Raw genomic sequence first — 16567 nt, 5'->3', positions numbered from 1 at the left:
GCCATGGCACCTTTTCCCCCTTCTGTAGCAATTGTTTCAACGTTGAGTGTCCTGGATGAGATTTCCTGTTTTTCTTGTGGTTGTGCTTCATTCTCGGAAACACGAATTCAGCCTTAGCTGAATCTCATATTCCTCTACTGAATTTTTAAACTGGGAAACCACTGTTTTCAATTCCAAGAAACTCCTCTGGTCCTCTAATTCCATCCCTACAAGAGTTTAAATCGTATTCTATGAGGGTTTCCTCTGCTTTCCACGTTGGCTCTGCCTCTGTAACAGAAGTTTCTTGTCCTTTTCCACACCAGCCGATCTTGCTTCCATCTGAGCTGCAATGTTCCCATGAAGCGGTTGTGATGTTTCTCTGTCTCTTCATATGACAGTGTGCTGGCTTTCTACACCTGTGCGTCTCTCTGGCTCTTTCCTGCATACTGACAGCCCCTGGGATTTTTCCTTTGGTGGTTACCAGTGATCCCCAAGGGCACTTTGTGAAAGCCTCTCAGTTTACAAGTCCAAGGAGGGATAGGCTGACCTTAGCTCAATGTAGAAACTATCCCTCTTGAGATGCCATCAGACAAGGGACACTTAGCCTCTCACAACTGTGTCATGCAAACAGAAGATGCTTTTTTTCCCTTCCCCCAGGTTGGCCGGCCCTTCCCATGCAGCCCCTTCCCTAGTCCACTCCCATCAATTCCAGCAATCCCTATTTATATTTTGTTCCTATTTGCATATTCTTTCAGGAACTTGGTATCTCACAGTGTGTGGAACTTCTTCAGGTTGCCAAGGTCAGCCCCTGACTTTTTCTGGATGGCTGTATTCTCTAGGATGGGGAGGTGAAGCCAGGTCACCATCTTCCCAGAAACCCACATCCACACATTTTAAAAGCATTCTTAGTTCTGAGGAAGATAACACGCTCCTGGAAGATGAAATCATATTATTATTGCTTTCCTAAATCACCATTCTAGAAATAAAATATATACAGAAATGCATAATAGTACAAAAATAGATTGGGATAAGGTCACACAAATATGTAGCTTTTATAATATTCATTAAATGCTCACTTTTGATTTACCAGCCTCATCACTCATCTGGTTACTATAAAATGGCTCAGGTTATTAGCTAATTTTTCATAATAGTAATGATAGCTAACATTTACTAGCTATCTACTATGTGTCAGGTCCTGAAGTAAGTGTTATGTATGCATAAAGTTATTAAATTCTCACGAACCCCCTATGAAATAGGTAGTATTCTTTCTAACATATTATAATCTAGGAACCAAGGCCCTGGGAAGTTAAGTAACTTACCAAAGTCACACGGCTAGTAAAATGATTTATTTCCCTAATTAAATAATAGCTTTAAAATAGCTCATGTATCATATTTTCCTGTATCCCCAACTGTGCTTGGCACTCGGGCCCTCAGTAAACAAACAGTAATTGAGAGAAGAAGCAATGTTTTATTCATATTTGATCTCTAGAACACAGAACACTGCAGAAATGTTTTAATTATAAAGTAAGGAATTAACAAGCCATGGAGATTTAAGAAACAAGTTCACATAAGATGACCTAAAGCTATTTACAGAAGACTTGACTCTTAGCCACTAACCTGGGTTGCTGGAATCCAAATATGTACAATACATTGCCTCTGTCCTTAAAGAACAAGCAGTCTGAAGGGAAAGTAGATGCTTGAGCAGTTAAATATAATAAAATGCAATGGTTTTTACATGTCTATATAAAGTGCTATAGGGCTAGACATGAAAAACTACTAATTCTTCAAGTGAGATCATAAGGTTTTTTTCTTCTTATTAATTTAACAATTGAATCACACATAGAAATAAACACCACTGTAAAGGTTTTTTTATTAGAAAGTTTATTGCATTAATCTATACTCATTTGGTGATATAAATGACAACGTAAGCTCATACTGACCAGAGTTTACCATCTTTGGAAAAGAGAGAGATTTTCACACTGAAAGTAATTTTTGTTTGCTACAATCAGGAAAATTCTTACGTATTTGGATTTTTTTTCCTTTTAAAAATATATGCTGCAATTTGTTCATATCAAAAGGAAGCGTGGAGTAAATACTGAATGAAGACCCAGTGTCAGACCCAGTGTCAGAAGACCCTAAAAGGGCAGTTTGCTGTACATCTTAGTGAAGAAATAAGCACTCATCCACACCTTGTGACTCACACTTGCCCATCTGTATACACTGCCATGACGTAAAGCTTTTAAGATCAAAATATCTATTAAATACTGAGTTGGAATAATAAAGACATTTCCTAAAGATAGAAGATTGGTTATTAAAAAAAAAAAAACCCATAACCTTAAGACACAATTTTTATGACTTCATCTTATTCTAAGTGGTAACTGGACTTCTAATATTGACATGAATTAATAGTGTAATACTCCTATGCAACTTTTTCAATATTTATGGTTTAAAACTCCCCAGTAATTGTCAAGTACTGCTGTGGCTCTTAGGATGGTCCACATTTTCATAAAGTGGTTTGCATTTCTCACAGCACACAGTGGTTGTGCTAATGGAGTTGGCTGGGACAGGTTGTAACTATCTTACAAAATTCTACCTTGGCTTTCCTAAAATTGGTGAATATAATTTACCATAGAGATAATGCTAAACATATTAAACTCTCTTGACATAACTACTATGGCATGTGAAAGGAATTTCTATCAAGCACTGTAAATAATTATGAAATATTCCTTATCATGTAATTCACTATAAGTAACATAATGTCCACATGAAAGCGAGTATATAAGCTATTACTTGGGCCACTTTTGGTGTATTTATCTATAAATACAAACAGTTTATAAATTGTCTGACATATCTCCCTCTAGGGAAAGAAGAGTTTGGCTGACATTCTGACGTGAATGGCTTTTCCTTCGTATTGCCAAGCATATTCATTGCTCTGACCAATGTAGGATATGAGGAAGAAATTAATCTTAGGGTCCCAAATGAATGAGCTCAAAGGTCATGAGAATAGATTCACGGTGTATGAAGAATGACATCATCACTAAATTACATTTCATATATCTGCAGGGGTCCAAAAGGTGGCAATTTCAGCGGGGGTGGGGTGGGGTGGGAAACTTGCCAGGTCTTTTTGTCTTTTAATTTTCATTCTGACAAAAGAAATTCTCTCCTTTCCCAAATCTAGATCAAAATATCTAGGAAGTTTTGACTTCTCAATTAGACCTCTCCAAATATACCATGTTGTTTTTACAATATCCAAAGGCTCTATGTGTAATTGATGTTTGAAAAATCTAGAGTGAACTCTGGTGAGCAAGACTCACCTCTGATACAAATACGGTGTCAGGACAGCATCAATCCTGAGCAGCTGGTCCAGCAGAGAGAATGTACAGGGAAGGATGGTAGGGCTCCTTCCGAGTCCACATCTGCTGCCTGGCTTTCTGCTTAAGATGCTCTTGTCTTTGTACAGGAAGCTCTCAGGATTTTGGTGGATTTTTGTTTTGTTTTGTTTTGTTTTTTGGTAATATAATGAGGGGGGAAAAAGGTGTTTTTTTTTTTTAAACTATATTGAGGGCATTATGGGGAAACTCAAATGTATCGTGGAGCAATGAAGAGATGCTTCTTAAACAAGAAGGGGGATAAGATTTTTTTTTTTTTTTTTTACCAGAAAGGACTTTTCATGGCTATTGACCCACAAGTGTCTCAGTTAAATGTCTACCCACCCCCTAGAGACAATGGTCCACCAAAGGGTAACTGCTGAAATGAACCAATTGTTTCTAAGGCGAGTTCCAGGAAATTCAAGATGTCCTTGAATTAACTTTGGGGCTCTTGACAAGAAACAGCCATTAAAGGAGTGAATGTCCAAAGTGTGCATCATCACCATCACAGGGGCAGGTATGTGATATGAACTCACTGGATACCCCAACTTGATAACTGGCAGGGACAATGCCTAGCAAAATGGGTGCACAATACATATTTGTCAACTGACTCACTGAGACACCACATAGGGTTTCATGTCTTTAAAGATTCACAGCCACTGTTTCCTCTCATGAAGTTGCTTCCTCATGCAGCTTTTCAGACCTTCTGCTCACCCAGGTAGGTCAAGGAGAAACTGGCTTCCTTGCATCACGTTGGCATTCTCTTCAGACAACTACCTTGAAGTGAAAAATGTTAGTGCATGACAGGTATGCAAAGGATGAGCATCCATTCTGGTTTGCTTGGGACAGTCCAGATTTACGCCCACTGTGGGTTAAATATTCATAATGCCCTCATTTACACTCATAAGTGTCCCAGTCTGGAAGATCAATTGTGTGATCCTCCCAACGAAGGTCTTCAGTAAGACCAATCTGTGGTACTCGTTCCATAATGAACAGTTCCTCACTCCCCTACCCCCTGGCTTAACCAAGATTTGGAGCCCACAGATCAAAAGGAGCTCCATTACTATTAAAAAGCTTCTCTATTTCGATTATAAGCTACTCACCCCTGGTTACTTTGCAATTTTAGTAATGACTAATTTTAATAGATTTGATTTATGCATTTTCATCTCCTCCCTCTAAAAGAATAAAAAGGACAATGCATTTTATCAAGCAAAAAAGATAAGTGGCAATAATACAAGAAGCAATGAACATATAATATAATTTTTTTTCATTAACAGTCCAAGCACTACAAAACATAGAATATACAACTTAAAAACAGAAATACAAATTAATGAAAAATGGGGTACATGTCATATTAGCAATGCAAAAGACCAGCTTAAGCATAGTTTCTCTAAATCAACAATTAATAAAAGGAAAGTGCCCTTTTCTCAAATATGCACAAAAATATTCCGGTCACTTCTAGGGAAAAGTTAACCAAAACTTTCTGCTAATTCTATATTACAGCATGTGTTACTAATGGTTTACAAAACCGAAGCATCTTCTTACACTTAAAATTTACAACCTTTTCCAATCATTATACACTCATTTAACCCAGTCTGTCAAAAATAAAACTATTTCATTTCCATATTTATGAAATAATTATTGATATGTTATGGACCTTCAGTGGTGAATATGTACGAGAGGGACAACGATCAGAATGACATCAGGGTCAAAAGTGGGCCAAGGGTCCAAGTAGATAACCCTCAGCCAACTACACCTGTATACTGATTCCCGAAATAATTCTACTACTTCTAAAATAAGTCTAATTTTTCATTTCTTCATCCTAAAAAAAAGTCTAAAGTTTTCATATTTAAATGGGCTAACCAATTCTAGAGTTTACTCAAAGTCTCTCCAGGCATGCCACTTGACAGAACATTTCTTCCTGGGTTCATATTATCTCTCTAAGTCTGAGTCCAGCTGAAAAAAATAAACATAAGGACTCAATACTATACCCCTTCACTTCTACATGTTTAGTGATTCACACTAGATTTTATGATAACTGCACAATCCTCGGTACAGGTCTGCAATGCAAATGAGAAAGAAAATATTTAAATTTTAATTGTTCAAGCCATAATACCAACAGCCACCATACCCCATGACCCCCTCCCGAAGACCTCCGCGCAGTCATGCTTTCAGCCCAGATTTTATAGGAAGTCATGCTTCACGAGTGCAGTTCTAATGCTTAGAAGAACAGGAAGTCACATTGATCTCTCCTTCCCAGCCACCTGTACAAGGTGGACCTACGGTCAGTCAGCCTTAGCTTTTTGAGCTTTCTGGTTCATGTCCAACAGTTGCCTACCAAGTAGATTAACATTCACCTAAGGTGGCAAACTTGAGCTGGAGAAGAACCGAACTGCAGTTCTGGAAACTGTTTCAGTGGCTACCAAGCAGTCCTTGGGTGTCATTCACTGCCGCTGCCGCTGCCGCCGTCCTCTTGCTTGGGGGAGGGTGAACTGTCTCGGACTGGCAGCAGGTCATAATGGCAAGGGATGTGACTGTTCTTTGGGAGGTCGTATGGATCCTGGGTGAGATGCCCATTATTGCTGAATATTCCTTGGACAACACTCACTGTAGGTTCTGTGACAACCAGGGACACATTAATTTATCAGCAATGGAAAGTTTTAAAAAGAATAGAATATGGCATTTCTTGAAAATCTCACACATATAGGAGGAGCACTTCTAAAAATGTAAAGAAACATTATTTTAATGAACAAAGGAGGGTTTTATAATCACATTGAGGTGGCTACTCTACATCTGTCAGACCAGCTGATGTGTACATTGGAGTTCTGAACAGAAAGGTGACCGTAGGTTGGGATGAAGATACCCAGGGACTCGACAGAAACCCTCGATGTGAACTGTTGTCTGAAAAGCACTCTGTAGATAATCTAGTCCAAACCCTTTACCCTATAGGTGAGAAGACTGAGGTCCTATCAGGGTAACTCAATTCATGGAAATACTTAACAAGGTGACTTTAGGACTCAGGACCCTGGCTCTCAGTTGAGTTCCCATGTTAAAGTGGTGGGTTTACCAGAAGGTTCAAAGGGGGATTGCAACCAACTTAAAAAAAAATAAATTTAGGTCACTATACCTCCCATTTAAAAGAAAAAAAAAAAAAGCTGTCTTAATTCTTTAAGAAGTTATCTTTTCAGAGGCATGTCTGTGACATAAATTAATTACTAGCTACTGGAGTTAAATTAACTACTTCATTTACAAGTTAACAAGTAATAGAGAATTTTTTGAAGTTTAAATCATAAACTTGAGAGAGACAGAGAGGAAAAAAAAACCTAACTAAATATATAGCCCTATTCTACCTACCCGGTGACAGCTCTGATGTGTTTCAGCTTTCCCCAAAAGGTATTTGTAAGGGGCAATCAAAGTAATTCTAATTTTAAATTGAATTCTTATTAATTTCCATCCCATTCACATCCAAGAATATTACCAATATATCAGACAAATTTAAAAGTAAAATGCTTCCATCCTGCTAAAAGCATTAATGTAATGAATATGCAACCAGGAAGTAGAAACACCTGTTTCATCCCCGTGAACCATTTGTTTAGGCTAACTCCACACCAGAGCTAAGGTGAGACATATGCTATTCCACAGGTGTGCTCAAATAGTCACTATGGTTACAAAACGAAAGATGGACAGCCAAGTGAGAGATAAAGAAAATTTAATTAATTTTGCTAAATGTTATTTTCGTTTCCCTTAAAATTTATTTGACACCAACTAATATGGTCACTGAAAACACAGGTTGCATTGAAAATATGGACCAGTGTCTTCAATCATGTTTATAAGAACTGTTACTGTATGCTCAAGGACTTTAAAACTGTTTTTAAAAAATTCCTATATTAGGTTCTTTCTTTGGTTAGGGGAACTCACCAACTTCATAGACATTCTTGTTGGCTGAAGTTGAGTTATTGATCTCTGCATAGGGGGAATCTCTCCGTGCTGGTGACTTCATCTCCACATAGCCACACTCTGAGTTTTTGGGGATAAGTACAGGCGGATCTTTAATAGTGGCATATGGGTTTTCAGAACTGCTTAGGGAGCAGTTACTTGAATTATATTCAGAATTCTTTCCCAGATCTGTGAAGAGAGATGGGGGAGAAAAGCAAATGCTATTGCAGGGACATTAATTTTTTTCTTGGTGGTAATATACTCAGGTTACTTTTTTTTCTTTGTAGCTAGTTTTCTATAATTACATATACCAACAGCAACACCATACATTTTCCACCTGTTTTGGAGAGAATCTGCTTTAAAATTACCCATCTGTAATTTTTAGCTCCATTTTCAGGTGAGTATCAATGTAAAACATTGTGGATTTGATTTCATTTTGATTTTGTTACACACTCAAAACAATTTCCATTCTAATTTACTAATAGTCTCTGAATTCTCAGAGGCTTCAATCAAGAAACCACCCGTGGATGCCCCTGGGAGCACAAGATAGTTCTATCATTGTGGTGAGGGAGGTCTTTGTGACGTGAGACTTCCTTGTAAAACTTTAGGACTGGGCACAAGAAGTTATTCATGTAAAGATGCTGAGCTCTTGTTTTCCTTGCTATTTCCTTTTTCATACATTTCTCTCTCTCCGTAAGTCCTATATCTTTTCAAAGAAATATGAGTGTTTCCCCAGCAAATGGAAACCTTTGTTCCTGCAGACTTATGCTCTAACACCACGCACCTACAGTCACGCTCTTGACCTCAGTCAAACATGTCTGTGTGTCTAGTGGTGTAATTCACCACACCAACAACTGACCATTTTCTCTACACTGCCACTTTTGCTTGTTTAGCCAATTATTTCAGTCTCTGATATAAACTGCTTTTTAAATTATGATTCTGATAGATGTATTTCTTCCTTAAATTTACACCATACCTTTCAAAGATTTTCCCATATAGCTTCTGTCAAGTCCAAAAGCTCCTGTGATAAAGAAGAAAAAAATCCCCAGTGAGATCTGGAAACAAGAGAAAACCCATCTAATATTCCAAGGTCATGGAGAAGGATGGTTTGGGCACCTATGATCTGCCCACTGCAAGAAATAACCAAGAGTGCTGCTTTTCAAACCTTTGTTACCAGGTTGCTCATGCTTGATATTTTCAGCACTTAGAATTTAAAATACATATATATATCATTCAGATCATCCTCCTACTCATTTCCAGTGACTTCGGGAAAGGTTGATCAGTACAGGTAGGAAATAAGGCATGGGTGAATTGGTATACTTGATTCAAGGTTGCACTGTGGAAAGGACATAGCCAGGGCTAGAACTGAGACAAAGGACTTCAATTTCATCACTCGCTCACCACATGACTTTGGGCAAGCTCTCTCTCTGTCAATTTTTTTTTTTTTTTTTTTTATCTCTAAAATGAGATAAAACTTTACAGGGCTGGTGTGATCATTAAGTGAACTAGACCGCATGAAAAGGGGTCCTAAACTCTGAGGCACTGTATAAATGAATGGTAACACAGAATGTGTCCTATGACCCCCAGCTTCATTTTACATGGAGGCATTCCAAGATCATTCCATGATTTTTTAAAGAAATGTTATAGTCTTACATCAGAAACAGAGAGTAAGGACTAATGACAAATATTCAAATAAGTAGGAGAATGGCTAGGGGACGATCCCCTGCGACTGTGCATGTCTCCTTTAGAGTGGTAGTTGACTCAAGTTCTGATGTCCTGGAGGACACACTTCTGTGAAGAGGGAGCATCCCTTAAAGGGAGAGGGTGTGTCTAATATCGTGGGACAGGATACAGGAATGTCCTCTTTTCTCAGAGAATATTTTCTCTCTTTTGGGTCTGGGTTGTGAAGCCTAGCCATGCTCCCAGCTGGCGGGAAAGGTGCCCAATTATGCAGGGAGGCAGGATAAGGATGTATAGTGAATTAACCTAATCAAAGTAAGCTCTGGCCTTTGCCCTTAGTTCCTGGGAGGGGATCTCTAAGTCCTTGGACGATCCCACCCAGTAACAGTGTTTTTGTTGACCTGGGGCCTAGGACTCCACTGGGTAGTGTAACAAAGAGATTTATGGAAGGGGATTTGGGCCACTTCATGTCAGCTCCATCTCCAGATGGGCTGGTTAAAAGGTCAACCACATGGGCGGTCAGCCATGTTGACCTTACCAAACTCTCATAAAAACTCTAGACACCAAGGCTGAAGTGAGCTTCCTTGGCTGGTAATACTTCACGCCTCTTGTCATATACTGTAGCCAGGAAAAGTTAGCACTTTCCATGATTCTACTGGGCAAGGACAGCTGGAAGCTTCTGGCTTGGAACTTTCTTTGACTCTGCCCACTATGCCTCTTCCCTTGGCTGATTTTCACCTGTATCCTTTGGCTGTGATAAACTCTAACCATGAGTATAATAGTTCGCAGGGAGCTCTATGATTCTTTCTGCCAAATTATGGATCCTGAGGGTGGTCTTAGGGATTCCCAGACCTTTGTAAAAAGACAGCATGAAGAAGGGTAGGACCTGTGGCCTCTGAGAACTCCCTATGAAACAACTCTGTCTCTGCTGCTCTGCTGGATTCACTTAGCTGTCTCCAGACTTTAGCAAAGTCTTGTTAACTGTCCATCTTGATCTTAGCTGTGTAATGGCTAGCATTCCCCCAAGAGGCTCAGGAGAGGAACAGCCTGAGGTGGAGAGTAAACTAGGGAACAAGAGTGGCACCGTGACACCAGCACACCTGCCAGGTTTTCTCTGGAGACTATTTAAATGAGGGAGCAGGTGGGTTTCCTCATATAAACTCCCATTTGTTCCAATCCCTGGATAGATGCTTTCAAATGCTTTGCTTAATCTAATTCACACAATGAGTCACAACATGATCACTAGCTCTATGCCACAAATGAATGGATCTTCTTCATGGGGGTGATTAGCCCAGTGCCATATAACAGAACCAGGAGTCGACCCCAGGGTTTTTTGTGCCAGGTTTAGGCTCTTTCAGACAACATCACAACAACTTCTCCATCATGTCAAGCACATACACATTTCAGCATCCATAGTGTGCCCTACCCTGTCCATTGTAAGGGAAGACTTTTTCTGGTCAACAACTATAAAGGGCCATTAAATGTAGAATTGCTCTTGGATGGAAACTCATGAAGGAGACCCAGAATTTCCAATGAAGATGTTACATTCTCAGTCTGGTGGGTCTTAAGGAGATAAAAAGCAGAGAAGTTTATATGTTACCACTGCAGGGACTGGGTCCTAGAGTTAGGACTATATGTAGCAGGTGAAAGTGGAGTAAGAGAACTTTTCCCTCATTAGTGCCAGCTAGTACTTTGCTGATATCAACTCACATATTCCTTGGAGCTACAAGAAATCTCTCTGATGTTATATGATTTGGCTGATAAGTATACTGTGAATCTGGTATCTAAATAATTTGACCGTGTTCAGAAATGCACAGCTATTTAATAATGTGGATAGAGAATGCAGACGGAAGTTAAGAATTTGTATTTGTTTTTCTACTTTAACATTTACATTTCTACAGTAATAGGGGATTCCGGAGCCCATACTGACTGGTTCCTCTATCTGGCTTAGGTAATTTGGCGTATATGGTATTCCCAGAAAGAGCAGGGGAGGAGTAAGTAGTTGGAAGATGAACTTTGAGACCTGGCTTTACCCTCTTCCTTCCATGAAATCCTCTCATGGGCAAGAAGTTAACCTCTCTGGGTTTCCCAGTTTATTCCTCTAAAAAACAAGATTTATGGAAGGGCCCATCCAGTAAGGTCGTCAGATTCAGCAAATAAAAACAAAGGAAGGACATTTCAATTTGCATTTCAGAGAAACAACAAATAATTTTTAGGGTAAGTATGCCCCATGCAACTTTTGGGATATGTTTATACTAAAAATATTTGTTGCTTATCTGAAATTCAAATTTAACTGGGTTTTCCTGGCCACTCCACCATCAAATAAATACAAAAAAGGGTTTGCTATCCATAAGGTGAGCACATATCAGTTACGGCTTTATCAAGCACCTCCCTGAAATCAGGGGCAATGGCTTAGTAATGGCACAGTGGGGTGTCACAGCAGCTCTTTAAGGCTGGTCCAGGAGGCCTCGCCCCCTTTCCAGGAGGCCCACAAGATCAAGACTGTTCTCATTATAATACATCGACATTATGTGCCTGTTTCACTCTTGTTCTCTCTCAAGTGCATTGTGGTTGTCTAAGAGCAGCACCAAGTGTGGGATCACCAGTGACTGAATGGAGAAGCAGATATGAGAATCCATCTTCTCTGAAGCCAGATGTTAAAGAGATCCAACAAATGTAAAACAGTGCCACTCTTCTCACTAATTTGTTTTTGTTTCAGAAAATGTGGGTATTTTTTTTCATAAAAATGTGTTTTACATTATCATGAAATTAATTACTGTTATTATAAACAAAGCAATAAGTAACTCTTTTAAATGGTCTCAGTTTTAATTTGTAATGTGGTATCAATAGATATAACCCATAGTGAAAGAAACTCTTCAGGGCTCCTGATAACTTTCAAGAGTTATGAAGCGGGTCTGATTCCAAAATGTTTGAGAAGCACTGACTATATTCCTGTTGATATCTTCATTTCCTCACCTAAAGGGGAAGCGGCCCTCAAGTATGGGTGCCCCATATTAAAAGACAGCAAAGGGGAACACACATCCTGGTACCAGCCTGACAGAATTCAGACTCCAGCTCTACCATTTAATAGGCTTTAAGACTTTTCTCGGGGGACTGACTCAGTTTCTCAACTGTTACACGGACATGATGATGACACTAACAGTACCTACTTTTCAGAGTACTTGTGAGAATCATGCAAATGAATATTTGTAGAGTTAGAATGGGAGCTACAAGCCGGCAGAGATTCTCATCTCTTTTTATCAATTCCTGGCACACACTAGGACCTTAATAAATGTTTGTTGGGTAGATAAAGCACCCAGGACATTAATAAGCCCCACACAGGCATTAGGTATAATTCTATCATTCTGTTTTTTTCATGCATATTTCCAATAGATCTCTTTGGCACATCTATAAATCTATCTGAGGGGACTAGAAGGTAAGGGAGCTTGTTGAGGATGGATGTTGGGAGAACTTGCCAAGCTCATTGAGGTAGCCGCCATGTTTCCAGTCTGCTGGCAGTGTTCCCGTGCAGTCTGCCACTGGGCCTCTCTTCCCAGGATTCACATTTTTCAGATTTACAAACAGCTGATTGTTCTTCGACTGTTAAAAATATAAACCATCAAGATGTAAAAAGAGAACATAGCATAGCCCAGCACAGTGTTACAGATGTGGGAAAGGACATCTGTGGCATTGATCAAGGGCTGGTTCTTCAAGGAGGCCACGCAAGGGGACAGAGATCATCATGGGGTGGGCCTTAGAGGGCAGTAGGAGTATCCATCCCTTGGCCCCAACTATTCCCCTACTGCCTCAAATTCTTCATCTCCCTTAGTCACTCTATGCCCATTCAACTTGACTTGAGTTAATGTACATGGAACTTTGAATTTAAAAAAGTTAAATTCTTGGTTGGAGCTCTCCTGTCAAACACTGTATGATTTCTTATGAGTCACCAGTTACTCTGAGCCATTTTCTTAGCCATAAACATGAGGATAAGACTATGTACTTTGCCTCCCTCCCTGAATATGTAGGAGAACAAATGCAATGATGAACACGAAAGTCTTGAGGGAATGGGAAGGGCTATTTAACTATTAGGCGTCATAATTAAAATCCAGCAGCATTAATTTAATTGCAATGGAATTAATTTGACTAGCTTGGTTTTCATCTAGCAGAGAGACAGAATATGACAATGGAGATTATAAATATAATTTGGGACAGTTGGAAGGAAGAAATGCTTGGAATTTCCAAGCATCCTCAAGGAGACTGGGGGTGAGGTGAGCGGTCTGGGAGGAGCAGCCCTAGGCGTCCACCCTCTCTGTGTACCTATAAAATGAGGAAAACAATAACTCTTGAGTCACAGGATCAATGTGAAGATTAAATGAATTTATATTTGCAGATTGATTAGAAATGCTTGGCACACAGTTTCTATTTGATCATTTTTGACCTACAAAAAAGCAATTTCCTGTGGTTCAACCTAAATCAACACATGCAGCTGTTTTTGTGAAGAAAGGACAGGGGGACCCGGCAGGGCACTGGAAGACAGGTGGTCTGAAAAGACAAAAGAAAGGACCCAGGATGGAGTCTGCTAAGGTCAGCTCTGAGACACCATTTTAAAACCTCAGGCAATATCAGAAACATTATTCCAAAGACCTACACCAGAACCAGTACAAACTGGAGACAAGGAGACTGTGACTCACACGCCAACTGCCTCCCTCACGAACTGGGAAGCTCTGTTTCGAAGTGAATGTAACTCCCCACCACTCAGATTTTTCATCAGTAAATTTGAGATTTTAATATGCAATCAACAAGATAAGAGATGGAAAGTGCCCAGAGCTGAAGCTCTCCCTCCATGCTCCTTCCTGTATTTTCTCTTTCCTGTCCTGCGTCAGGGCCTGGGAGTCACTTCCTCTCACCTTAGTGATGGTCATCCTGTCCCTGTTGTTGACATGCGGGGATGTGGCGCACTGGGTAAGCGTGTGATAACTGGGGTTGGTGAAGTAATGACTGTGGGCGCTTCCCCCATTGCTGTGGGGAAGGGTTTCTGTAAGAAGAGAAGGAAATGATTCAGATGACAGGCTCCTCTAAGTCTATGTGGAACAAAGGGAAGCAAAATAACCAGAACAAATGTTTGTACCGCTTCCACATTACAGGCTGGGCTGAATCCCCTCCTGCCCGGCATACGCAGCAAAGCTTCTAGAAGCAGCAGGTGCCTGCCTTCCTGCTTCCTGGAAAACCATGCAAGGGTCCTCAGACAACTCCTCTTCGCCTGGGAAGCCATCACTTTGAAGCTATGTCTGCTGGAACTTGCCTCTTTTTTTAATCTTCTTGAAATCTTTTTTTTTAATCTTTTAGACCCTATAGTTCTTATCATAATATTCTGTGCCAGAAATGTACTATGAAGCAAATCAGCTGCTTTAGGTATTCCCCCTAGAATCAGCGTATATATAAACATGTAGCCCATCCTACAGTAATTGTCTAAAATAATAAATGACTTTAAGGGTACAAATTCCTTAATTTAAGTGGTTTCTTCTCCTCCTTCCCCTTCCTCCTCTTCTTTTTCCCCTTCCTCACTACCTCCTCTTCCTCCTTTTTCCTTTTTTTCTTCTCCTTCTCCATCTTTGGAGAGAACAAGCATGGGCAGGGGTGGGCTGGGAGGAGGGGCAGAGAGAAAACCTTAAGCAGACTCCATGTTCAATGTGGAACCTGATGTGGGGCTCGATCTCCCAACCCTGAGATCACAAACTGAGCTGAAATCAGGAGTCACCTCACTGACTAAGCCACCCAAGCGCCCCTAAGTGGTTACTTTCTCTGATGAAGGAGCGTATCACTTAAACATGTACATTTCTGGGCATATGTGACAGAAAGATTTTAAAGAGTTTTCTTACAGAACAGCTTTGTTCTTGCTAATATGACAAAACTGTTTCTTATATAAGTTTGTTGCCATGTGATTAATGATTTGTATAGGCCCAGGTCCAGAGACAGAAGACCTGGTTCTGTTTCCTGATGTGCTCCATGACCTTACAAACTTATGGGTGCCTCCTCCTCTCCGCTCCCAGTCCCTGACATATGACAAAAGCTTAGGTGCCCAGCAAAGCTTCCTCCCAGTTGAAATTCCCAAAATCTAAAGCATAATGAATGAATCCAGTTTAAAAACCCTCATGGAATGAAAAAAATAAATTAAAAATAATAATAATAATAATAATAAAAACAATGAATACTGTTATGCTGAAAGAAATAAATTAAAAAAAAAAAAACCCTCATGGAAGAAGACAGTGATGATTTTGCTACCATTGACTTCTATGGCACATCCTTAACAGTGTATCTTTTCCAAACACAATATTTGCTCAAGGCTACTGGACAACAACGGAGAACCCAGCCACATGCCCCAGTTTCAAAGAACCAGGATGAAACCTTCCTTCTCAAGGAGTAAGATGGCCCTAGGGACCAGTCTTACCTGAAATGGCATAGTCTGCATTCATGACCCTCAGAGCAGGGGTGTAGGTAACTGCTGGCATGCTCGATTCCTTTCCCTTCTGCTTCTGTCTATAAATAATGAACAAGGCCAGCAGGAAGAGCACCACCAGCACAAGAATGATGATGCCCACGATGGCCCCGATCTGGTAGGAGTCAGCAGGAAGAGCCGTACTTGTCCTGCTTAGGCTGTTCAGGTTTCCAACTATGATGACACCAGCTAGTGAAAGGAGAAGACGAGGTCTGAGGAAGGTCGACAGGTGCCAGCCAAACGTCTGAACCCAATTTACAAACTTCTCCCAGTGGGCCCATGCCGGGATATTTTCAGTTCATGAAAGGTTAATTTGGAAACTTTTAGAAACCGCAGAAGGAAAAACGAACATTCTTCATTTGCAGATGTTGTCGGCTGGTCTGTGCCCGGAAAAAGGCAGCTCTATGCCTCAAAAATCGGACTGGATTTCCAGAACCCAAAGACTTCACTGTAGGGTTTGGGAGCTTCTCGCATAAACACTAAATAGACACTCAGACCAGACCAGGAATTCACTGGAGGTAATAATTTATCTAGTTTTTTTTCTTTCTTTTTTTTTTTTTTTTAGCATGTTTTATTTCTTAAGCAACAGTAAGCTTATGAAAGGCTAACTTCTAAATGCTTCAACTGCTTAATTAATTTTATGTTTATCCTTAACATTTCTAAGAGTAATTGTCCTTCCAAGCAAGGAACTCCATTATAAATCTGGTCCAAGATGAGGGTCTGCCTTATCCTAATTTCAGTGGGCTTTTTACCCTGGGAGATACTGCGCTATGCAGTTATTTTCCATGACCGAAAGGTCCGTCCCAGTTAACACCTGACAACATGGCCCTAAAAGCTTACTTATTAAAATTTAAACCATAGCTTTACATAATTCTTTCTTGCATTCAGTCTAGTGAGGACAGGAAAGATATGAACCATGAGTCAAGAAACTGGGTGTCTTAAAAAAAAATTGATCCAGAGGTGCTGAATTTTTCTTTAAGCACTTCGGCCAGAGTTTTACTCCTCTAACTATAGAGGAGGAAACTGGCCCCAACGCAGGTGCTTCCAGCTCAAACATCCCTATAACTTTATGATTCTGAGGGTTACACTTATTAGACAGCCAGCCCCA

The 16567-nt window shown here is 40.1% G+C and overlaps 1 protein-coding gene across 2 annotated transcripts in view; it reads right to left on the bottom strand.

Annotated features, from left to right (window-relative positions):
• Positions 1-1427: 1427 nt before the first annotated feature.
• Positions 1428-16567, bottom strand: part of MEGF10 (multiple EGF like domains 10) — a 165563-nt gene continuing 150423 nt past the window's right edge. For both annotated transcript variants that reach the window (XM_059174463.1, XM_059174464.1), the window contains exons 20-25: positions 15412-15648; positions 13871-13998; positions 12440-12563; positions 8260-8304; positions 7266-7472; positions 1428-5963 (exon numbers count right to left, since the gene is read on the bottom strand). In XM_059174463.1, coding sequence (XP_059030446.1) covers positions 5788-5963; positions 7266-7472; positions 8260-8304; positions 12440-12563; positions 13871-13998; positions 15412-15648 — 917 coding nt within the window. In that variant the 3' untranslated portion in view covers positions 1428-5787. The remainder of the gene's footprint in view (positions 5964-7265; positions 7473-8259; positions 8305-12439; positions 12564-13870; positions 13999-15411; positions 15649-16567) is intronic.

Source organism: Mustela lutreola, chromosome 5 (genome assembly GCF_030435805.1).
Source record: "Mustela lutreola isolate mMusLut2 chromosome 5, mMusLut2.pri, whole genome shotgun sequence".
NCBI classification, from domain to species: domain Eukaryota; kingdom Metazoa; phylum Chordata; class Mammalia; order Carnivora; family Mustelidae; genus Mustela; species Mustela lutreola.
The sequence above is the reverse complement of the archived record's forward strand: the minus strand, read 5'-3'. Positions and strand labels throughout refer to the sequence as shown.